The sequence below is a fragment of the Pristis pectinata genome, chromosome 18, assembly GCF_009764475.1.
Source record: "Pristis pectinata isolate sPriPec2 chromosome 18, sPriPec2.1.pri, whole genome shotgun sequence".
NCBI lineage: Eukaryota > Metazoa > Chordata > Chondrichthyes > Rhinopristiformes > Pristidae > Pristis > Pristis pectinata.
The window spans coordinates 25,140,317-25,165,873 of record NC_067422.1 but is presented as its reverse complement, the minus strand read 5'-3'; the positions used below and the strand labels follow the sequence as shown (position 1 = coordinate 25,165,873).

Sequence of the window (25,557 nt, the reverse complement as noted above, 5' to 3'; positions counted from 1 at the left end):
GAAAGCCTGAGAAATCCCAGCTCCTCTCCTTAACATTAAATGATTAGAACAAGTAAACCGGGTCTTTGGTTTAGTCCAAAGAGACATTCGGCATATGAAATATTCCTGCAATAACGTCGCCCATAATGAGTGAAGTCCTGAGGTAATGCACGAACCTACAATTCCCCGAGCCAACACTGCTTCACAAGGACAGCGTGAAGTTAAGGACGTTGGGAAGGAATAAACGGTGTACGCTGTGGCTAGTCTATACGTGCGCAACATATAGTACGAGTATATTCAAGTGTAACAACTGCTGCTCTGTATTTAGGAGCGAAGTTTTGATTCATTTACCGATGTTAAATAAGAGTTCTTAAATCAATTCGGTACAACTCATCCGTTTATATCAGCAACACGAGATATTTTTAATCAGAACAAGTTGTCAATAAGATTAGTAACTCCTTTAGAAGAGTTAGCAAATGTTCACAATTTTAATATTTACAACTTTAAAAAAAATATTGTTTTAGAAGAGTCCTGTACAAGTGCAATTTGTATATCCTGTAACCGGCCCATGCCTCTCAAGGGGTTGCCGAAGAAGTACTTTCTTGGAAAGTAGAGCAAAACTAGAACAGGTGAGCACAGCTCCACGTTAATCCTCTTTTTGTTTTTTTTTTGCAAACGTGCGTCTTGTGAATGAAAGTTTACAGGTACAGTACCTGCCACCGCAGGCGTGGGGGTCCTCGGCGCCACTTCACTTGAAGGAGGTGACCCAGGGCAGGATGGCAGCGACCACGGCCCCGATGATAATGAAGCAGAGCAGCACCAGCACCCAGCGCAGCCTGCAGCGCCGGTGCTCCAAGACCACCGCTTCGCCGGGAGCCCGCACCTCCTCCTCGCTCATCGGCCTGCCCCGACCGCTGATCACGAAAATCTGGCTGGTGCCTAGTGCTGGATTCCGGGCCGAGGATAAAGTCCGCGGGCAGGAGCCGAACAAGCGGCGCAGGAGCGAGGGTTGAGGCGGAGGGAGTGCCCCGTGAGATTCGGGCGGCGGGCTCCCCGGCTCCGAGAAGGTGGGCGACAGCGGAATCTCTAGCGTCTGCTTCTCCTCTTTGCTCTTGGCGATCCAGCCCAAGCTCCTTCTGTGCAGGAAGGTGACGTGCCGGCAGACGGGACACACCACCTTCTTGGGCTGCCCCTCCTGGTTGATGATCGTCTTGACCAGGCAGTCGTGGCAGAAGATATGGTTGCAAGTCAGAGTCCTGAGCGACTGGTTCTGGCGAGACACCTTCTCATAACAAACGGGGCACTCGGACCCTGCCTCTTCCGACATATTGCTACCCCTCCCGCCGCTCCCAACTCTCTCAGCAGTCCCGCTCCCGGTCCCAGACAAGAGGCGAAGCCAAAAATCCAACGCAGCCTTTCCCTTGGTGTCGCCTTCCCAGATGTTGAGGCTTTTGTGTTGTCAGGAGTGCATTGATGAAACACCTGGCTTATAACTGCATCTTGCTATCCGCATTCCACAACAAGGTCGGTGAGGTGGAGGTTTGTGCCCCTGGCAGGTGATCAGCGCTCCAGTCTTGTTGAACTTGTTCAGCAACCAACCCATTTTTCAGTCTCTTCTCTGAGCAACTGGAGCGGCTCTGAGGGAGCGCGTGGAATCCTTCGCCTACCGTATTTTTTGGAGCATGAGATGCTTCAGAACTGTGGAGCCAAGAATTCCCACCCCAGGGAACAGACGTGGCTTTTGATGGTCATCAGATCCACAGCTGCTCAAATCGGACACCGCAGCAGCAATGTTAAACTGTCTGTTATTTATAAAGGTACGGAATTGTCACTGAATGTCTCAATCGTTTTATTTCTTACGGTTGCGAAAAAGTTAGGTCAAATTTTGGCATCCTTTGCTAACCATTTCAGGTCCGGGATAACAACTTATAACAGACGAAATAACACCGTTTTCTGTTCGCATTGGTTTCCGATCCGGTCCTAATGAAGGGCCGAAATGTCGACCCGAAATCTCGACTATTTCCCTCCACAGACGCTGCCTGACCCGCTGAGTTCCTCCCGCAGTTCGCTTGTTGCTTCAGATTCCAGCAGCCGCGGGCTCTTGTGTCTCCGGTTTCTATTAACCGCTCTGCACCATTTCCCAGGAAAGCTGGAATCCGGAGCAACAAACAATCTGCTCAGCGGGTCGAGCAGCATCTGTGGGGGGGGGGGGGGGGGTGGGAAGGACATAGTCCTGACGCAGGGTGTCGACCCGAAACGTTGACAATTTGGCAATTTCTCCCCCCACCCCCCGATGCTGCTGAACCCGCTGTTCTCCAGCGGTTGTTGTTTACCAACTTCCAGTCGGCTGAGGAGAACTTTGCATTTACTGTAAGCGGAAGGACTGTGTTCCTGGGCAACCGATGAGATTTCACTCGGTTTTTATTTTCCAACGTTGGGAACCTTAAAAGCAACAAGCCGGTCTTGTCACCGCTTTTTAAGACTTGGAAAAGTTGGTTTCGGATCTGAAATCTGAGACGATGGCTGGCTGGGTGCAGTTCTTGATTTAACGGCAATAGCGGGAATGTGAGGGGGAAATATGATTGGACATGGCATTGTATTTGTTACAGCGCTGGTTTTGCAGCCCGCAGAATGGGAATTCAATGTTTAGAAAGGGGCTTGTGGTTTATTCTTAGATAAAGTAACCGCAAAGGCTACCACTCTCCCTACAGTTCTTGTGGAAAGGTGTGTGCCCGCGTGGTCCGTTCGAGCTTAATTTGACGCCAGTCCCGCAATGTATTACAGGTTCTGAACGCCTTCAGGACAATGAGGATAGTCAATAGAAGTCATCAATGCTGCTCACATTCCAGGTACAAATAATAAACAAAACACTCCAGTTCGGTTCAGTTAAAATCAATTTATTTTTTTTGAGTGCAGGTATTCCATAAGGCAATCACCCAAGCTGGAAGTAGTTTCTCTGCTGTGGACTGGAAGTGTGATATTCGATGAACTGGATAGTCATTCTGGAGCTCAAGTTTTAGTTTGAAGATGTAAACCCAGATTATTAAATTTTAGTAAAAATCCTCCTAGTTTATGGTGTTCGAATCATCAACCTCCATGGCACCGAAAAAGCCTGTCCCAGGTCTGGGGAGCGATCTATTTACAATTACAGATTACTGACTGCAATAGTGACAACACATTAAATAGTACTTTATTGCCAACGTTGTTGGTCTCGCTGAAAGGGACGTGGAAGGTGGTATCTAAATGCAGGTCCTTCTTTCAATCTCAGACATCTGCTGACTTTCCATTTGTATTTTACGTAGTCCCATACCATCAGCTGTTTCAAAATTTCAACTACTTTTCCTTCAACGAACGCAATGGTGACAGCTGTAGGAATAATTACAGTCTACAAATGAAAGGACTGAAATACAAAATGTTCATTGCCAGACACTGATGCAATTTGGGAAAGCACAGTACCAGTCTGACATGGAAATGAAATTCGAGCAGAACAGGACTCTAACTGATTCGTAGCACCTCGCTAACGAACTCTATATATCTGTTAAATTTAGATTCTGCTGGTAATACTCCTGTCATGTTTCATTTATATTAGTTTTTTTATGATTGACCGTCAATATATTTTTGAATTAAATGGAATTACATTATAAACATGAAATTAGATTAACAAAACTGAAGACCAGGAGTTTGAATTCTAAAATTTTGGACATGCAAATTTTAGTAAGTTCCCTTCCATTTGAGGATGTTCACTAAAATTAAATGATTCAGGTTTGCGTGGATCAAGAGTTGCTGATTACAAACAAAATTATGTGTAAAGTAAAAGTCTGAGCACCGTTTAATGAAATCAGGAGCCCACTGCCTAATGCAGAATAATAGTGAATAAAAAAGGTAAGTGTGTCTCGGAATGTGACTAAAATTGGATGTAAAGTAGTAAGGATTTAGCAAGTTTAAAGTTTATGAACTAAAGGGAGCTCTTTCTGGCTTGAAAACATAATCACTTGACTCTTTTAAGCTCAGCAGAATGCATGATTATAAATTTGCTAAAATAACAGAGTAGTGAAATTAACATTCAAACTTAAATGCCACCATAACATCAAGTGTAGAAATCACATTTGAGTATAAGTTGCTCTACCTTTTGACGGGACTGCAGGGCAATTAGGGATGGGCAATTAATTCTGACCTTGTTAGCAAAGTTCCTACCCTCGCATTTCTTAAATGTTCTTATGCAATAGAAGGAGGCCATTTAGCCAGTGCCAGCTCTCCAGATGCCCATTAATCCCTCTCCCGTACTTCTCTTCCTTTAACCTATTATCACACAGATGCCCGTTAACACTGACACTGTTACTATCACTTATTTCAGGAGAAATTTAGTGTAGCCATTTAACCTAATGACCCATAAAAATGGGACAGATTTAACAAATGTGCACTGATAGAAAATTTTGTGGCACCTGCTGATGTCTGATGTAAAATTGTGCCTCCATGGAACAGTGCAGTGGAGAAACAGGCCCTTCAGCCCACAATGTCTCTGCTGACCATGACACAGGCACATAATGTAGCAGTTAGCGTGACGCTATTACAGTGCCAGCGACCCAGGTTCAATTCTCGCCGCTGTCTGTAAAGAGTTTGTACATTCTCCCCGTGCCTGTGTGGGTTTCCTCCGGGTGCTCCGGTTTCCTTCCACATTCCAAAGACGTATGGGTTAGGAAGTTGTGGGCATGCTATGTTGGCACCGGAGAAGTGGTGACACTGGCGGGCTGCCCCCAGAACACGCTAGGCAAAAGATGCATTTCGCTGTGTGTTTCGATGTACATGTGACTAATAAAGATATTCTATCCTATCCTATTTTGAGAGCACACGCTCCAATTCTCAAAAGTTTGCACCACAAGTAAACATTGTCATTAAATCTACTCCAAATACTTCATGTAAATTATTTATGCAATTTCAGGAAGTCAAGGTACACGTGTTTCATATTTGTAGAACCTACCAAACAATGACATGATTTAAGATTCTCATTAACATAAAAATCTAAATTTCCAGTAATAGTATGAGAAATGCTAACAGTACTTACTGTCATGTACATGCAAAGGATCTGGCAACTTCAGCTGTGGCACAGATCTATGGATAAGCACAAGTAAGCAAATCATGTTGAAAACAAAAAAACTTACATTAGCTGGAAATCTGAAACAAAAAGAGAAAATGCAAAATGTGCTTCTTCCAATCTAATGTGCTGCATTTGGTGTTCATAATGTGGTCTCCTCTACATCGGAGAATCTAAATTCAGTTTGGCTGATTGCTTTGTGGAATACCTGCATTCAGTTCACAGGGGTAACCCTGATCTTTTTATTGTGTGCAGCTTTAATTCTCCACCCACTCCCACCCTTCTGACTGTGGTCTCCTGTACTGTTCTCCTGTACTGAACAAGGCCCGACACAAGTCTGAGGAGCAGCACCTCATTTTCCAGCTGGGCACATTGCAGCCTTCCAGATTCTATTGAAGACTACAACTTCAGGTAACAAACTTTCTTGTTCGTATTGTTCACTCTCTAACTGCCCTCATTAACACAACAATCTCAACTACTTAATTTCACTGCACATTATTCAGACAAAAGAGCTTAACTGCCCCTTAACAGCCACATTATCTTATCCTATCGGAGGCATTCCCTTCATTCCACCCTCTGCTACCCTGACTAACTTGTTTCTCTCCTATTTCTGGTGAAGGGTCCTAGACCTGAAACATCATCTGTTTCTCTCTCCACAGGTGCTGCTTGACCTGCTGAGTTTTTCCAGCATTTTATGATTTTGTCTGCATAGCAACCCCAGCCTCAAACTATCGCAGATATTCCCTTTCTTCCTTCCATCCCTCTTCCCGCCTTCTCTACAATTTAAAACTAAGACACAAGAGGTTCTGCAAATGCTGGAATCTGGATCAACACACACAAAATGCTGGAGGAACTCAGCAGGTCAGGCAGCATCTATGGAGGGAAATAAACAATCAACTCTTCGGCTTGAGACCCTTCATCAGGACTCAATTAAAACTATTTTATTTAGCAGTTTCATTAAAATTAAATCGTTTTCTCAGAGGTTATAAAATGGGAATGAATGCATTGGGAGTTTCGGGGTACTGGTACGTTCTGCTTCAACATTCACTTGTTGAATTTCATGCACGGTTTTCAGGTTTCAGTTTCAGTGTCTGGAGCCTCTCGAATAATAAGTAACTGAGGCAGGTTAAAGAACGTGCATCAGGCAAGGCTGACGGGCAAAATGCAGAAATGATCAAAACACTGGGGCCGATTCTCCACCCTGTCATTCCCTGAGTGCCTGCAATGCAGCGTGCCTTACCTCGCACTCCATTAAGTCAGGTCACCTTTTGTTTCCAGAAGAGCCGGAATATTTTAGGTATGGCCTATGTGGTGAAGGCTGCAGCATATATACCAGAAGAGGCTGTTACCATGGAGATTGGGTCTGAGGCAGGAGACTATAAGGCAGCATAGTGGTGCAGCAAGCAGAGACGCTACCTCACAGCTCTTGCAACCTGGGTTCAATTCTGACCTCAGGTGTGGAGTTTGCACATTCTTTCTGTAACCAGATAGGTTTCTTCCGGATGCTCTGGTTTTCTCCCTTATCTCAAAGACCTGTGGGTTAATAGGTTAATTGGTCACTGTAACTTTTCTCAAGCGTGCAGGAGTTAATGGCAATGTGGAAGAATAAAATGAGATTAGTGTAGAATTGGTATAAATGGGTGCTTGATGGTTGGCATGGATTCAGTGCACCAAAGGCCCTGTTCCCATGCTGCATGACTATAAGGCACATTTTTGAATTTACATATTACTTGTATATTTTGATATTATCTTCAGGGTATTATTAATAAAATACTTCCTCAATTAAATCCAACTTTTTACTTTTACTTTGATGTGAAAGTGACCTTTGAAGGCTGATTAACTTTCCTTCTACCTCAAGCACTTTGCTTATCCCTCTGTAGACTGGAGGCTAATGCTGTACCTTTATTTACGAAGGACTGCAAGAGCAAGCCAGGGAACTACAGGCCAGTTGTGGGAAAGTTACTGGGGGCGATTTTTAGAGACAGGATTTATCTGTATCTGGAAAGGCCAGGACTGATTCGGGATTGTCAGCATGACTCTGCGTGTGGGAAATCATGTCTCACGAATTTGATTTAGCTTTTTGAAGAGGTGACCAAGAGGATTGATGAGGTCAGGGTAGTAAACAATCTCTACATGAACTTTAGCAAGGCCTTTGACAAGGTCCCACATGGTAGGGTGAGTCTGAATGCTTAGATCACACGGGATCCAGGGTGAGCTATCCAAATGAATACAAGATTGGCTTGGTGGTATGAGGGTGGTAGTGGAAGATTGTTTGTCAGATTAGAGGCCTGTGACCAGTGTGTGCCGCAGGGGTCAGTGCTGAGTCCCCTGTTGTTTGTCATATATATTAACAACTTGGAGGTGGCATGGTCAATAAATTTGCCAATGACACCAAAATTGGTAGTCTAGTGGATGATGAAGAAGGTTGTCTAAGGTTACAACATGATCTAGATCAAATGGGAAAGTAGGAAGAGGAACGGCAGATGGGAGGATTTCATTGAAACGTACCGGATCCTGAATAGTGTGGACGTGGAGAGGATGTCTCCATTAGGAGGGAAGTCTAGGATCCAAGGGCACAGCCTCAGAATAAAGGGAATGTTCCTTTAAAACTGAGATGAGGAGGAATTTCTTCAGCCAGAGGGTGGTGAATCTGGATTTGTTGCCACAGAGGACTGTACAGGCCAAGTCATTGAGTATACTTAAGGCAGAGGTTGATCGGTTCTTGATTGATAAAGGGGTTTATGGTTACAGGGAGAAGGTGGGAGAATGGGGATGAAAACAAAAACAGCCACGATTGAATGGCGGAACAGACTTGATGGGCAGAATGGCCTAATTCTGCTCCTATATTTTATGGTCTTATGATCTTATGGAACTTAAACAACTGCGAAGTGATGCATTTTGGGAAGTTAAACCAGCACAGGACACTATGGTGAATGGCAGGGCCTTGGGGAGTGTTGTAGAACAGAGAGACCTTGGGGTACAAGCACATAGTTCCCTGAAAGTGCCATCACAGGTAGACAAGGTAGTGAAGAAGGCATATGACATGCTTGCCTTCATCAGCCAAGGCATTGAGTACAAGAGTTCAGACATCATGTTAGACAAGACACTGGCGAGGCTGCACTTGGAATATTGTGTGCAGTTTTGGTTGCCGTATTACCGGGACTGAAGGGTTATAAGGAGAGACTGAATAGGCTGGGAATGGTTTCCCCAGAAGGAAGAAGGCTGAGGGGCATACACAAGGTGAATGGTCACAGTCTTTTACCTGGGGTAGGGGAGTCTCAAACTAGAGGGCATAGCTTTAAGGTGAGAGGGGTAAGGTATGAAGAGGACTTGAGAGTCAAGGTATATGGAATGAGCTGCCAGAGGAAGTAGTAGAGGTGGGTACAATTCCAATGTTTAAAAGACATTTGGACAGATACATGGACAGGTAAGATTTAGGGGGATGTGGGCCAAGCACAGACAATTGGGGCTAGCTCAGGCAGGTGCCTTAGTCAGCATGGGCGAGTTGTACTAAAGGGCCAGTTTCCATGCTGTACAACTCTGTGACTCAAAATCTGTTCTATTTAAATGTCAGGTGCAAATGTCAGTTGCTATTTTTGCAATTGTAAATTGATGCTGCTTTAATGAAGATGCTGTCCTAAAAAAATAAATGACAACAACTGATTCAAATGATGCCACATTGGTGCATTTTCTCAGACATTTAGAAGTATTTCAATTCGTGTTTAGCTCAAATAAAAGCAGAAAATGCGGGATCAACTCAGCAGGATCTTATGGATGGTCTTCAACCTGAAAGATTAACTGCTTCTCTTTCTGACCTACTGAGTTTTTCCAGCATTTTCTGTTTTTATTTCAGATTTCCAGAATATGCATTTTTCTGATTTCATGTTGTGTTTGGTTCTATGCTGTTTCATGTTCCAAATGCAAGTAAGTTCAGAACGATGATTTATTAAGGATCCTAATTACTTTTCAGTAGTTTCTCATATGTGTAGATCCCAGAAAGACTAGCCAACTGGTGTCAGTTATTTCAAGAAAATTGACTATTTTATAAAGTTGGTTGTAAAGTAGCTAAACATAAGGCTTCATTGAGGCTAACCTTTGTCTTTGCACATGCAAGGGTTAACATCAGTAAATGTTCAGTGGGTGAGAAGGGAGGGAGCAATTAATCTTTTTGAGGGAAATGGCATCTGCTTTTATTCATTAACATGAGCTGCAAGCATTTGTGTTGGTTGGCTGTCATCATTGTTTCACCTAGAATGAAATTTAAGTAATAATGCATTGTTAGCACAGTCCTGGAATCTTTATTCAATTTCTTGTTTTGTTTTTCAGCATATCATTGGCACCTCCTTACCAGTTTCCATGAAATGACATTTAAGAAACCTAATCATACTGAGTGTTCATTTGAAGGCCAAGTGATTTGGCTTTGTTGGGTATGTGTTCCAGCTTTGACAATGTGCTCACTTTCTGGCAACAAATGAATGGTGCATTCATCACATGATAATGTCTTTCTTTCTAGAGGGCAATTGAAATGCAAACCATCAAATTTGACAATTGCTGCCAAAAAAACAGTACCAACTGAACAAAATTGTACTTGTAACCTTGATCTGACTGGCTTGGATTGGTCAAACCATGCTCTGGTCTCAGCTGCAGCATATTCTCGACGATCAATCTCAGAGACAGGAAGCCTGTTCTTCTGGCTGGAAAGGGGAAACAGAGTTTAATGCAATAATTAAAGAGCAAGCCTTCTTACATCGTGGATAAGCATTGCACACATGCATCGTCCCAGTTCTGGTTCAGTGGTCGACTCATACCTCAGGGTTCGAAGGTCAGGCATTCAAGCCGCAGTTCAGAGACTACAACATTTAATTTAACATCCAACAACTAATGCACAGTTGGAAGTATCACTTTTGGATGAGATGTTAAATCAGAGCAACCTCCACATTGACAGAACAGATCTTCATATTTAGAGAGGAACAAGAGAATTCTCCTGCTGACCTGATAAACATTTTTCTCTCAGCCTAAAGCACTAAAAAGGATGATTCTATTGCTGTTTATGAGGTTATGCTCAGCAAACATCAATATCAGATCACTGATTTCAAAAGTACATTGTTGATGTTTTGGAAAATTCTGGGATCATGTAAAGCACAAAATTAATGGGACTTCTTTCTTTTACAGGCCCAACCAATAACATCTGTTGAGAGAAGCAAAGGACTGCAGATGCTGGAATCTAAATGAAAAACACGATGATGCTGGAAGAACTCAGCAGGCCAGGCAGCATCCGTGGAGAAAAGCAGGTAGTCAATGTTTCGGGTCAGGATCCTTCTTCAGGACTGAAGATAGGAAAAGGAGAAGCCCAATATATAGGAGGGAAAAGCAGAGCAGAGCTAGGTGGACAAAAGAGGGGAGGCGGGGTGGGCACAAGGTGGTGATAGGTAGATGCAGGTAAGAGATAGTGATAGGCAGGTGTGGGGGAGGTGGGGAGAGCAGATCCACTGGGGGATGGGTCAAAGGTAAGGAGGAAAAAAGGGGGGTAGAAAAAATATAGGCTAGGAAAGGGAAGAAAAGGCATGGTTTGGGGGGATGTGGGGAGGGGGGGGCAGTTGTGGGGATTATTTAAAGTGGGAGAATTCGATGATCATGCCATTAGGCTGCAAGGTTCCAAGACGGAAAATGAGGTGTTGTTCCTCCAGTTTGCCTTAGACTTCTCCTGGCAGTGGAGGAGGCCGAGGACTGACATATCTGTGATCGAGTGGGGGGGGGGGGGGGAGACTGACAATGGGGAGATGCAGATCACAGTTATGGACGGAGAACCCTTCCCACCCACATAGTCCTCCATTTTTCTATCATTCATGTGCCTATCTAAGAGCCTCTTAAATGTCCCTAATATATCTGCCTCCACCACCTCTGCCAGCAGTGTGTTCCACACACCCACCACTCTCTGTGTAAAAAACTTACCTCTGACATCCCCCCTATACCATCCTCCAGTCACCTTAAAATTATGCCCCCTCATGTTAGCGATATTTGCCCTGGGAAAAAGTCTCTTAAACGGCTCTTGAACTCAATACCACCCGACTAATGAAGGCCAACACACCATACGCCTTCTTAACAACTCTATCAACCTGCATGGCAACCTTGAGGGATCTATGGACGTGGACCCCAAGATCCCTCTGTTTCTCCACACTGTTAAGAGTCCTGCCATTAACCTTGTATTCTGCCTTCGAATTCCATCTTACAAAGTGTATCACTTCACACTTTTCCGGTTGAATTCTATCTTGCCACTTCTCACCCAGCTCTGCATCCTATCAATGTCCGTTGTAACCTACAGCAACCTGCTACACTATCCACAACCCCTCCAACCTTCATGTCATCTGCAAACATACTAACCCCACCCTTCCACATCCTCATCAAGTCATTATAAAAATCACAAAGTGCAGGGGTCCCAGAACAGAATCCCTGAAGACACCACTGGTCACCGACCTCCAGGCAGAATATGTTTCATCTACAACCACCCTGTGTCTTTTAATGGGCAAGCCGATTCTGAATCCACACAGGCAAGTTTCCCTCGATCCCAAGCATCCGGACTTTCTGATGAGCCTTCCATGGAACCTTATCAAACGCCTTACTAAAAATCCATGTACACCACATCCACTGCTCTACCTTCATCCACGTGCTTTGTCACATCCTCAAAGAATTCAATCAGGCTCGTGAGGCATGACCTGCCCCTCACAAAGCCATGCTGACTGTCCCTAATCAGCCTACACTTCTCCAAATGCCCAGAAATTCTGTCTCTAAGAATCTTCTCCAGTAATTTGCCCACCACTGAAGTAAGACTCACTGGTCTGTAATTCCCAGGGTTATCCCTACTCCCTTTCTTGAAAAAATTTGCAGCGTTAATTGTGCATTTAAAGTGGATTAATTGCATTAGTACAATATTTCTGTTTGGTGTCTGCATTATGTGACACCAGGAGGGGAATGGACCTGCCTGACATGTTCTTGATTTGATCATTTAAATTGCCATGAAGTCATGGAGCCACACAGCCCAGAAACAGGCCCTTCAGCCCACCATGTCCATACCGGCCATCAAGTACCCATCTATACTAATCCCATCTACCAGCACTTGTTCCTTAGCCTTCTATGCATTGGCAATTCAAGTGCTTGCTTAGATACTTATTAAATGTTGTGGGAGTACCTGCCTCCACTAACCCCTCTGAGTGGCAGGGGGGTGGTGGTGAGGAGGTGGGGGCAGTGTGGCTGGTGGGATGAGGATGGTATGGGGGATAGATGGGGATCCCATAGCTGCTAGCAGCTACTCCTTAAGTTTGCTTCCGGGTCCAAAGTAATAGGGAAGCTTGAATCTGGCCCACTGTTGCATGAACCTTTTCTTGAGGTTGTGCCAGCACTATTTGCATTGAGTGGAATCCCTTGTGGTTGACAAAGTGTCATGATAGTACTCTGACTGTCACTTGTGCAATCAATGTCATCAGTGAAGTCCTGCATCTTTGGGAGCAATGCAACTCCCATTCATTCTGATTAATGTCATCAGAGTTGACATAAATTCCAACCCTGGCAATAAAAGAAAACTACCTACCCTATGTATTTAACTGCAAGAGAGTGGAATCTTCCAGATCCTGGAGTACCTGGAACCAAAACTGGTAACAGTAGGGAAGATATTCACAGCTTTTCATGGGTACTGATAATGCAGGACAAATAGTTGCAGTAATGAGCAGGTCCTCTTCCAGCAGGACTCATAATTCTGCTTTTATATAATGTGACAACAGCCTCCAGAAGTACTGCTCTTCCAGCTGAGACTCAGGAAGCTGAGTCTCTGTGACTCGTGTCGGTCTGCCAATTCCCTCTCTGTTACTCTCCCATCACTGCCTACTCTGTCGTCCCTGCTCTGTTCCTCCTCTTTCTGACATTATCCTCTCTGTCAATCACTCTGTACTGCTCCCCTCTCTGACACTGCCCTCACTGCCATTACCCCACCTGTCATTCCTTGTCACTCCGCTGCCCTGTCACTCACCTCCCTGTTGCTGTCCTTTCTTTTACATATCTCCCTGTGTCCAGCCCCTCCGTTGTTCTACTGTTTGGTTATTGCTCTCACTGTCCCTCCTCTCTGTCATTCCTCTCTCCGTTGCCCTCCTGTCCGATGACAAACCCTTCCCTCTGCAAGTCTCTCCAGTGGAGGCTATTAACCCTGCACATGGTTATTTTGTTCATTGTCTGAAGCCCAGGTCAAGGTAGCTACAACATCATCCATCCTGAGAGTCCGAGTGTCAATAGTCTGAAAATCTACAAATTGGCCTCTCACATCAAACAATCACAATAAACATTTTTCCAGTGGGGATTAAAAAAGCGGCCGTGAGCACTGAGCTCTTATTGATTTCTTCATCTGTGCCTTTTAATTAATCCCATGAATTGACAACATCCGTCTCAACATTTGTGCACTGATGACTTTCAGGAAGTCCAGAAAGCTGTGCATGACCTTAAATATAAACATAATTGTAAGTCTTATTCAAATAGCCTATTTCGCCAATGGTAATCTGTATGCCCCTTCACTGGGTGGGATTATGCACTTGCTTCCAAACACACCCGAGTTAAAAGTAAAAATGGATGTTTTGAGATTGGCTACTGGTTGCACTTCCATTTTAATTATATTTATCCACCCTGCTGAACCCCAGTCCACACTTTTTTAACAATTAAAGTGCCTGCCATAAAGCAATTACTAAGCTTTGCTGAATTTTTGAAAGGTACCAGTTTCATAATAGAATTTGATAAATATTTAATTTCAAATGTGGTAGATTGAATACTTGACATAATTTGCATCAATACAAATCACCTCTGACTACATTATTTCAAAATGGAGCAAAACTTCTTTTACAGTAAACAATTTGAAGGAGAGATTTACCTTTGGTCAGTAACAGATGAATGAGTGAGAATAGACTATAATTGTACTGCACATTTGGACCCATTAAAGTCAATGGAACTGAATGTATGGAGCTGATTCCAGCTAGCAGCTAATACTTACTGTTAGTTCATAGATATTTCTTTAATGGGGCAGGAAATAGAAATCTATAAACTACAGAACAGCCTTCAATCTTCTATATGATCACAATGAATTTTATTTAAATGCACATAGTAAAAATCATGTATAAGTACGCCAATATAATAAACTACAAATCTAACCTAACCATGAAGCTTGATGGGATACTTGGCAGGAATGCATCAGGCTGATCTTCACCGGTTCAGCCATGGCAGGGTACAAGATGTCAGTCAACATGAAAATACTGATCCACATTCAATCCTGGAAGATCAAGATCAGGTAAGGATGATGAACAATAAGTGAATGGGCTGTGAATAGTATTCAGATGGGCTACTTGTAGTTATTGGATGGACTTTGAATAGATAGATCTGGAATTGAAGGTGTCTTGTATTATTGAGACACCAAGATAATAAGTGGGACTCAGTCTCAGACCTATATGCAGGAATTAAAACAGAAAATGCTGGAAAAACTTAGCAAGTCAAACAGCATACATGAAAAGAGAAACAGTTAATGTTTCAGGTCGCAGGCATTTCATCAAAAGTGAGAAAGAGAGAAAGCAAGACCTGAGACACTTTGAGTCCTGATGCAGGGTCTCAACCTGAAACGTCAACCGTCCCTTTCCCTCCACAGATGCAGCTTGATCCACTGAGTTCCTACAGCAGTTTGTTTTTTGCTCCAAGATTCCAGATCTTGTGTCTCTAGATCATGTCAGTTCTTGATCAATTGTCATTCATTGTCTAGGTCTCAAAATGTACAAAACATAGTGGAGATATTTTCATCAGAGCTCATCCCCACATGTTTCAATCAGAGAATGACTTGCTACATTCACAACCCTGGTCTTCATGTGGCACCTTAATCCAAAATATCTGTGCCCAATTGTCGACGTTTCAGGTCGAAACCCTGCATCAGTCCTGACCCTTTGAGTCTTGATGCAGCATCTCAACCGGAAACATCAACAATTTCTTTCCTCCCACAGATGCTGCCTGACCCGCTGAGTTCTTCCAGCACATTGTCTGTTGCTCCAGATTCCAGCATCTGCAGTCTCTTGTGTCTACATCCCAAAGATGTACTGGTTGGTAGGTTAATGGGCTACTGCAAGTTGACCCCTGGTTTGGGTGGATGGTAGGAAGATCAGAATGGAGTTGATAGACATGTGAGCCAAGAGATTACAGGGAAAAAAGTGGCAGAATGGGATTGATGGGAATGCCATCTTGTCTCTGTTGTAAGAAAAAATGGGCCATGGTATTATTGAACAGTGGAGGAGGCTGCATGCCCTAGTCCTGCTCCTAATTCAGAAGTCCATATGCCATTCACCACTTGACTATATGTTTACTAAGAAGCAGCATGTGCCTTTCTCTGCCAATAGTTGAGTAAAAGTAATAAGAGGCAGGGATAAAAAACTCTGGCTATAGGCGATACCCATCTGGTGCAGACGCCGCAGTGTATGCAGTCTACTCTTTCATGTGTCACCTGAAGTGCCATGGAAATCTGAGCACAGATCCCCAACTAACATACTACAGGTAGTCACTTAACTGAAAGAAGCCAATGTCCGGGTTTCAGTATCAGGACTCTATCCTAGACAAAGGTTGCCAGAACAACAGTGTAAGAGGATAGTGTGACCCTCAACCTTGGACCTCTCTGCTTTTTTTTTCCCACCATTATCCTGTTTACTATTCCTTTACCCTACATTTTTTACTAAACCGGTAAAATTATATATGTTCTTCAGCACAATCTTGTTACTTAATTTTACACATCTAGCATTAGAATGAGAAAATGCATTTGACGTGTACAGTGAAGGGGAAACAGTGTTTGACATCACTGGAAATACTCAGGTGCACACCAATTAAACAATCCAAAATCAAATGGGAGTATTTTAATTTTAGGAACATGTAAAGGGGTAGTTCAATAAATGGTAACTTTACTTCGACTATACAATTTCCTTATCATAGCTCCTAATTTGGTGCTGCTTAAATATGTTGTCCACTCCCTCTGGATTTTCATTAGTATTTTTTATCTGTTTACTAGCAATTCAATTTCTGACTATATAGCAATTCAGTTGGCAAACAGATCAGAGGTTATATTTTAATTATATCATTTAAGTATAAGACTTGCATCAGGATTATTGCCAAGACACAGGAAGCATACTTTCAGTAGCAGAAAGCCTGAGTGCTCATGGAATTTAATTTTAATCCATGCCTACACTAGGTTTTAAATGCAACCTGCTGTGCAGTACCACAGTGCATCTTTGGATAGGAATGGGCTGGACTGACTTGGATCTGACCCACTGCCTGAACACACCACATGCAGTACCCAGCCACCTGCATTAACCTGATCCAAGTATGAAGGGGCACCCATTCAAGAGTCCTCCTGCAAGGCAGATTGGTCCATCAGCACCTACCAGGCCTCAGGTGTCGGCATCGACACAAGAACACAAGGAAATAGGAGCAGGAGTAGGCTATCAGGTCCCTCAAGCCTGCCCCACCATTCAATATGATCATGGCTGATCTATGTTAGCCTCAACTCCTCTTCTGTGCCAGTTCCCCATAACCCCCAATTCCTTGATCTTTCAAATATTTATCTATCTCCACCGTAAATATACCTAATGATTTGGCCTCCATCACCCTCAGGGCAGAGAATTCCAGCATGCACCACCCTCTGAGAGAAGAAATTTCTCTGCATCTCAGTTTTAAATGACCTGCCCCTTATCCTGTAGCTATGTCCCCTTGTTTGTGCCTCTCCCATGAGCAATAAATCTCAACATCTACCCTGTCAATTCCCCTTAGGATGTTATATGTTTGAATAAGGTCAATTCTCATTCTTCCAAACTCCAAGGAACACAGACACAAACTTTCCAGCCTCCCTTGATAGGACAACACTCTCATTCCAGGAATTAGCCTGGTGAATTTCCTTTGGTACTCCAATGCTACTATTATCCAAACTGTGGATGATATTCCTGGTGTGGCCTAACCAACACCTTGTATAATTATAACAAAACTACCCTATACTTACCCTCCAACTCCTTTGCAATAAAGGCCAACATGCTGTTTGACTTCTTAATTACTTGTTGAACCTGCTTGCTAACTTTCTGCTACCCCATGCATGAGAATTCCTAGATCTCTCTGAACTTCACTAATTTGTAGTCTTTCTCCATTTAGATAACCTGCTTTTTGATTCCTCTTACCAAAGTGCATGACTTCGCACTTCCCACATTAAACTCCATTTGCCAGGGTTTTGCTCAGTCACTGTATGTATCCATATCCTGTTGCAGAATCACAATTTCTACCTATTTTCATATCATCTGCAAACTTGGATACCTTACACTTTCATCCCTTCTCCAAGTCATTATTGTATGTAGTAAACAACTGAGGATCAAGAACTGATCCCTGGGGTACTCCACTAGTTACATCCCTCCGGCCTTAAAAGGACCCGTTTATTCTAATTCTTTTTTCTACGTAACAGCTAGTTTTCAATCCATGCTAACACACATCCTCCAATAACTTGGGCTCTTAATTTATGCACCAGCCTCTTATGTAGCACCTTGTCAAATGCCTTTTGGAAATCTAAATACATGACATCTACAGGTACCCTACTATCAGCTCTCTCTGTTACATTCTCAAAGAATTTTTGCAAATTTGCCAAACATGATTGACCTTTCATAAAACCACGTTGACTATGTTTGATTAAATTCAGCCTTCCTACATGATTGGTTACTTCCTCTTTGATTATTGACTCTTGCATCTTGCCAACAATAGATTTAACTAACTGGCCTAAAGTTCCCCACCTTCTGTCTTCCTCCTTTTTTGAACAAGGGAATCACATTGGCTGTTTTCTAATCTTCCAGTAAGCTCCCAGAATCTAGCAAGTTTTGAAATAATTCAACCAATAGGTCCACTATCTTGGCGGCCTCTATAAAATCACTGGGTGCTAGCCATCACTTCCTGGTGACTTTTCACCTTTAGCCTCATGAGCTTCTCTAATACTTTATCCTTGTGATTAGGGTTTTTACATGTTCCTCCATTATTTGAAATTATCTTATGGATGTTTGCAGTGTACTCCATGGTGAAAATTGATGGAAAAATTGATTTAACATATCTACTGTTTCTTTGTTTCCTTTTATTATTTCACCAGTCTTGTTCCTTAACTTTGGACATCCTGATAGCCTTTACGTAGGTACATGGACAGGAAGGACAGGTGCATGGAAAGGAAAGGTTCAGAGTGATATGAGCCAAATACAAGCAAATAGGAATAGCTTAGGTCAGCACCTTGGTTGGCATGGACGTTGAGTCAAAGGGCCTGTTTCCGTGCAACGTAAATCTATGACTCAATGATAGCTCATTGATGACAAAGGCCTGAGGAACTATTTTCTGAATATTAAATAAGTATAAATAATTTTTTAAAATGTTAAGTTAATTAAGAAAAATTCTAAAATTTCACTAAAATGTCCTAAAATAATTACGTTATTATAAACCTTAAAATAAAGTAAAATAAGCAAACCACCTACATTAACCTACCTCTTTTTAGAGGTTTGAGAAATAGGGTAGCAATTCTTGTACCAGAAAGTATCCACCCTCTTAGTTCAGCACATCAATGTTCAGCTGATGTGTTCAGACATGAGTCCAGCAGCAGATTGAGAGGTTAGATGCACCCACAACCCAACACCTGCTTCTCACTGACTTCTGTGTGTTGATCTCACATGCATAGAAGCTGAAATGAGCAGAACTGTGGACTGCAGATAGCCAGTGATCCTCTTGTGTGCCTCCAGCTGGAGATCAGCTTGATCAAGCTCATTGCAACAATCATGAAAAAAAACAGGGCAGCATCCAGACCTTGATCTTTTGCCAAAATATGTTCACGTGCAGTACCATCACCAGATAGCCTTCTCTGCAGAAATAGCATGCAGACATGCAAAATCTGAATTTTGTTGGTTTTCCTATGCAAATGCAAATGTCCCAAACTTATTGGCTGAGATCTGTTGGCAATTTCCAAGCTGTGTTCTGCTGCTAGGCTCCACATTGAATTCAACGGCAATGTAGTAAGTTGTTGGGATTCAGCATTTGAGCAAGTTGTGTAAAATATTATACTTTACCCCTATTTTCCAGATTAAGCTTGGAAGACATAGCTGTAGTCTCCAGTGGTAACAGTCTATGCAAACTTGTAAACACCTCCTTTGTTGGTAACCAGAAACAGCTGCATTGATACTGGGTTGCTTCTCGAGGTAGATTAAGATGGATTTCCATTGGAAAATCACACTACACCATTTTTAAAAAATGATAAATAGAGGTTATTGGGAACCTTGAATTTATCTTTAACAAGTCAATCTCCCATGTCAATGCATATGGGGAGGTAAAGCAGGTGAAAAAGCTTCGAAGGCCATAGACTGTAATTATATTGAGGCAGGTGAAGGGATGTTATGGTGGGCAAGTGGTGGTTGAAAGTGTGTGCAGATGATAGTGGAAAGCCGGTGGGATGGAGAAAGGAAGAAAGAAAACAGAAAGAGCAGAGAGAAATGGAATAGGAAGAAAGACAGATCAGCAAATGCTGAGAAACTATTTGGCTGACAAGTAACCCATGGGATTGGTGAAGTGGGGAGAGTGGTGGTTTCAACAGTGCAGGTAAACTAATCTGATAGAACAAAGCCAAGAAAAAGTCTTGGCAGATGTGCAGGAATTTAGTAAGCAAGCAATAGCTACAGCAGAATAGTAAAGGCCTGGTAAAAGATATCAACAGGAATGGATCAGGAGTGGGGGAAGATAAGCAATGTTAGTAAGAGGCATGTTCTCCATAGGGTTGGGGGAGGTAAACGTGGTGCAGGGATGGATTAATAAAAATAATAGCAGCAGGGTGTGAGGTTGAAGGCAATCTATTGGTATTCTGGGTAAGGCATTAGAAAGGAGAAACTTATTTAACTCAGATCACAGGACTTCTGGTTTATAAATATATCAAAATCCATTTTTATTTCATGGATTAATTTCCAATTTCAGGCAGTTTCTATCAATCCTCTGAAAATACATGTAATTCTGTTGCAGAGATTAAGTGTTACAACGTGTGCAAGACTCACTATTTGTCTAATTTACCTTTCTTAAGTATTTTTATGGAACAATTATTTTATTATTCTTTGATTGGAAGAATAGCTATGTACACTGCTCATTATGTGTAATAAGATCTGTTTTCTAAGTATTACCGAAGTTATAATGTTATACCAATCAACGGTTTAATCTCCCTTATTTTTTGCTACGTCTATTATTTTCTTCTCCACAGTGTGCACTTGGTATGAGTGTTATGTTTCGAGAACAGATTTCTCTTTAAAGTACTGTTTACTTATTCAAAACTTACAGCTGTTTTAAATCAAGGTATGCTATCCAACTGCAATAACTTTGTATTGTGGAATTAAAATTCCTATCTTCCGTGCTGAGTATCTTAGCAGTTCCAATATTACTCTGTCCCTAATCCTTGCTGTCCAGCTGTAACAAAGCCAACTATCTGAGGAGGACAGCAATTCCTGAAGCTTATATTTCCACTTCTTGATCAAAACAACAATCGTTCAAGGAACTTTTCTTTTAAAATTACAAAGGGTCAAAATGTAAAGTAAAAATAGACAGTTAGCCAAATACACTGCCAATCTCCAGTTTTCTAAAAAGAGGTCTGGACCTTTTGTCAAAACCCTGCTTCTCTCCCCTCACTTAACTTAAAGTTTGTAGATGCCATCTTTGTCTGGAGGATTACACATTTTGTGCATTCTTTCCAATACAGTAACTGTGTTCAAATTTCATAATGTTCTAATTTCTGTATTACAACATTAAATGGAGCTTTGGTAAACACTTTGCCAAATCTATGATTTGAGCCACAAACATGATTAATTGCTGGTTTTTAATTTTTTTCTGAAAATATATAATTTCTTCATAAATAGATGTTTATACAAACTAGGCATGGTGTTATATTCATTCACTTACATTCACCTGCAATATTTACAATGCCATCAATTTTTCGGTCCCAAACATTCCCATAACACAGGGTCCAGCTTCTAGTGTCCAGTGGTGGCAGGATACTCAATGGCCTTTCCCCACAAAGACTTTGTGGCAGCTGTACCGAGCTACAGTGCATCCCTCAGCAACACTCCTGCACCTTGGAGTGTGCCAGTCAGGAGCATTCAGTTGCAGACAGCTCCTTGCATTGGAGACGAACAAGTTTTAGGCAGATCAAAGAGTGCCTTTCACCAAGCTGATAATCTTCCAGTATCTCTTTGTCTTCGTGTGTCCGGGAAACGTTTGCAGAACACGGAGTTCTGTAGTTCTCATATTCTCATATTTTCTTATGACATGGAAAGAGGCGATTCAGCCCAATGGGTCTATGCCAGCCCCTAAAGCATTTCCATTAGTCTGATTCCCCTACTTATTTCTCATTTATTCTCTCTGACATGCCCATCAACTCCCCTGACCCCAATTCTCCTTCTGTCTAGCTATAGCAGCCATTTAATCTACTGACCAGCCTGTCTTTGGGATTTGGGACATGAAACCGGAGCACTTGGGGGAAAACTTGGCAGTGTTAAGCAGCTCCTCAGGGTAAACCTTAATAAAGAACATTGCATTCCTTTCCAAATCTCTTGGCAAACAATACACAAGGAGGTGGATGACAACCTCATCTGCACCACTGCCAACATGAGACTCTGGCTGTGCATAAAAGATCTGATGGGACGGGTTCTTCTCACCACTAGCCAAATGAGGTTTTTCTGCTTGTTTGAGAGTTGACGTGATGAGGCATTCTGCCAAATGACTTTGACAGTCTACTTGGGGAACTATCTGACGGGATCCACTGTCTCCCTCTCCTGCCGGGCCTCCAGAACATTCCGTCTTGGCTTTTTAATACTTAACACTTGTGACTGCCAGTTTGAACCTGATTCAGAAATGGGTCCAGTAGGAGGTTTTCCAGTCTATTTGCCCCCCTGTGCTGCAGGTGATCAAATATCAGGACATTGTATTTAAAATGGAAGCAAAAGTTGAGGAACAACTCCTTCAAGTAGTAGAAAAGACATTGTCTAATTTGTGCAAAAACTGTGATGAGCTGGCTGTAAGTCAGGCTGTGAGCATTATGGGTAGTAACAGACTCACTGAATGTAGAATCATCCACTCACAGGTCAGGAAAAGAAATCAGTAAAATGTACATTTGATCTGAGGAACCGCTAAAGTGGGCTAATCCTGTCACTTTGAACTACTGGACTGAATTACATCAGGGAAAGGGAAGCAAGAGTTGATGGAAGTTTATGGTTAAACAACCTTTGAAAGAGAATTGTTTTGAAGTTGACTACTGTCTACGTATTGACAATACAACATGATCATCGGAAATATCATGACAAGCAAAGGAGACAGACATCAAGTGCTGCTGGAAGATCATCAATTTGGTGACAGATGCTCTTGGATGTGTCCAAAACCATTGTTGGTCTTCCAGTATAATGAGATGTCCATTAAGGAATGCTGCTGACTGGCACATTCCAGGCTACAGGAGAACATGCTGAGGGATGCACTGAAGCTCGATGCAGCCAATGCAAAGTCTTTGTGGGGAAGGATGGTAGTCTAAGGGCTTTCTGCCACTAGATTTGAGGGGCTGTGTAGAAGCCTCTCACACACTGGAAGTTTGTATCATCCCAGGAGGCCACATGAGTGGCAATGGTGCTCTGTATGCAGAATATGTGAACACTACCAATGCACAGAGCCAATAACACTGTGAATGTAAAGGCTGAATGACACTACGAATGTAAAGAAAGCCATGCACTGTGTTTTTGTATTTCTAAAATTTATTTTTAACAAATAAAATCTATTTTGTGAAATTAAAATGAAAATCTAAGGTTTACTTGGATGACTGCACAGGCAGTTGGTCTCAGTACAGAGAGTTATGTATCTCTACTTGGTTTGGAATTAATTGTCTCGATCCATCCATTTTCTGGAACCATAATCATTGTACAACATTCTTGCAGAGTAAGTGAATATGATGTTCAATAGGTGGGGGCAACCTGGTTGACAAGGAAACTAACTAAACTTACTCTGAATAAATAAGTCATCACTCAATATTTTGGAGCACAGACAAAGGATCTGGAGGAACAGTGGGTCAAGCAGCATCTATGGAGGAAAATGGACAGTCGACGTTTTGGGTCAAGACCCTTCAACTGGACTCAATGTTTTGGGCATGCATTTTATGATAACAATTTTTGAGAAGTTTGTGTATATTGTCAGGAGTCATGTGTTTGTGTTGATAGGAGTTAAAGTATGCTCTCTATGGACATTGAAAGTAATTTTGAAATGCCACAAAGGTCTATAGACTAGGAATAAGATTGCGCCAGGAGTGAGGGAGGTGGAGATAGAACAACCAAAGAGGGTGCTGGCCAAAGGCCAAAGGTGGCAAAGGCCCACAGCTTTAACGTGCAATGCTGCTCTTTCTGGCTCCACATTAAAGTGAGCATTTTAATTCAGATTTATCTTTCCAGTTGCAGCTTCCCACAGTCTACTTTTCAAGAAGAAATTTGAGCATGGTGCAAAAGGGTTTGCCAATTCACTAGGAGCCCTCCTAACCCATGCTGATTAAAAACAGTTCCATTCTACTATATTTGTAACTGTTTAAGAACTCAACACTGTCGGTCCCCTTCGTCATTTTGTAATTGAAGGCAAGCTGTACATAATGTTCCATTGTTGACTAATGAATTTATCATGCTCTTGTCTTGTTGGCAAAATGTGAATGTTATTTTTGCAACCTTTCTTCCTTTGTCAGTTTTTTGTTATCCAGTGGTATGTATATAGGAGAGTTCATGGTTCCTTGTTTGTTGTCAGTTTTTAACTGAGCATTGTCTGTTTTTTATTAAGCACCTATTATGAATCTTGCATTTGGTTCAATAATAAGCTCTGCACAATTTAACATTCAAACCTATGCTGATTTTAAGAATCCAGTGTAGACACTCACTAGGCAACATTGCTGCTCCCCTTTCCCTTAGTAATTGCTGGATTACAGACAACTGAACAGCTTTGTATATTTTGGAAAGAAGAAAGTGGGTCCATATTGAAAATACGTAAGATATTTTTGAACAGTAACATACTTGTTGATTTTTGCATCGATGCTGAATACAAAAAAAATCCAGTTTTATTCACGTGACAGGTATTGTACTTTTTGTGATCAAAGGCTTAACATAGCAGGAACTACTGATACAGATAATCCATAACATATGTCATGCAACAATACAGCAAATATAAAATTCCAGAGTACCAGACATAGTCATTCTTGAGAGATATTGTACTTGCTGTTCACCATTTACACTCATTTTCATTCATATGATTACAATGACTAGAACCAATAATCTTTTTTTCTACCTCTAATTCCAATTAAACTTTCAAATGTACAGTTCTGCAATTTATCCTGCCAGCATTAATAATGGACCAAACTATGTCCTAGCTCATCTCACCTCCACCAAGTATTCTCATCTCTTAATGACTTGCAGGTGTACCATCTGTACTAATTCAAGAGATATTAGTACTGAATGCACTAGATCATCATTTTTAGTGCCACCGTCAGGAAGTTATGTCACATTGGGAGGACACAAATGGACTAGCTGATCTCTACTTGTCTTTCATTTTCTGGTTAGTAGTTTATATGTTCTCTTTCCCATTTTTGTGAGAATGGTAAGTTGTGGAAAGAGGGAAAATCTGCCACACAGAGGGATTTTATTCACACAGACACATGCATGGACATTGCGTTTCGGGCTTATAAGTTGTCAGGCCATAAAATCCACACTATGTTAAAGAGAGTCTTGTCCCCTCATTAAATAAGAAGGGTCAATGTATTATCGCTATAGGGCAGTGACCAAACCAGTATTTATGCTGAATCTCCTTTTTTCCGAGGTTTAAGTTCACTTTTATACTCTATCCCAATTATAAAGCCCAGGATCTCAGTTGCTTTTTTAAGTCCCATCATGGCTTGGTTCCTCTTTTCCTGTATATTATATTATATTGCCTCCTCATTCCTTCTATTAAAATGCTTCACTTTGTACTTCTATATGTTAAATATCATCTGCCACATGATGGCCCACTCTATCAGCCTGTTCACCTTCTCCAGAAGTCTATCACCATCTTCATCACTGTTTACTACATATCCAATTTTTTGTATCATCAGCAAATTTTGAAATTAAGGCCCGGAACACCCAAACATAAGTCATTGGTCTATCTCAAGAAAAGCAGTGGTTCTTAGGGAATGCCATCTTTTGGAGAGTGCCACGACTTATCTTTCTCCACCTTTTGATTGTGTAGGTTTCAATTTTTCTGACAAGTTTAAGCATCAACAAAAGCAGAAATTGCTGGAAACACTCAGCAGGTCTGGCAACTACGTGAAGCATTTTCTGTTTTTGTTGTGGATTTCCAGCATCTGCAGGTTTTTTTTTTGTTTTTCTCTTTGGCTGTCTTTTGAAAGTCCA

The 25,557-nt window shown here is 42.0% G+C and overlaps 1 protein-coding gene and 1 long non-coding RNA gene across 3 annotated transcripts; one reads left to right on the top strand and one right to left on the bottom strand.

The window, feature by feature from the left end:
- The first annotated feature begins 369 nt into the window (after positions 1–369).
- LOC127579820 (uncharacterized) lies at positions 370–25,557 on the top strand. Of its 2 annotated transcripts, none has more exons than XR_007957732.1 (7): positions 370–608; positions 2,764–2,828; positions 5,327–5,482; positions 9,398–9,498; positions 10,244–10,362; positions 14,287–14,390; positions 23,587–25,557. It is a non-coding gene; the product is annotated as an uncharacterized LOC127579820 (long non-coding RNA). The 2 variants fall into 2 exon arrangements; XR_007957731.1 differs by lacking the exon at positions 370–608 and adding an exon at positions 2,362–2,544.
- On the bottom strand, positions 499–2,025 carry LOC127579819 (RING finger protein 222). The gene has a single exon (XM_052032777.1). The coding sequence runs from the start codon at positions 1,304–1,306 to the stop codon at positions 728–730; it is 579 nt and encodes a 192-aa protein (XP_051888737.1). The 5' UTR covers positions 1,307–2,025; the 3' UTR covers positions 499–727.

Bases quoted from the DNA above. Each gene is read 5' to 3' on its own strand.
- LOC127579819 (XM_052032777.1), bottom strand. From the start codon at position 1,306: ATGTCGGAAGAGGCAGGGTCCGAGTGCCCCGTTTGTTATGAGAAGGTG.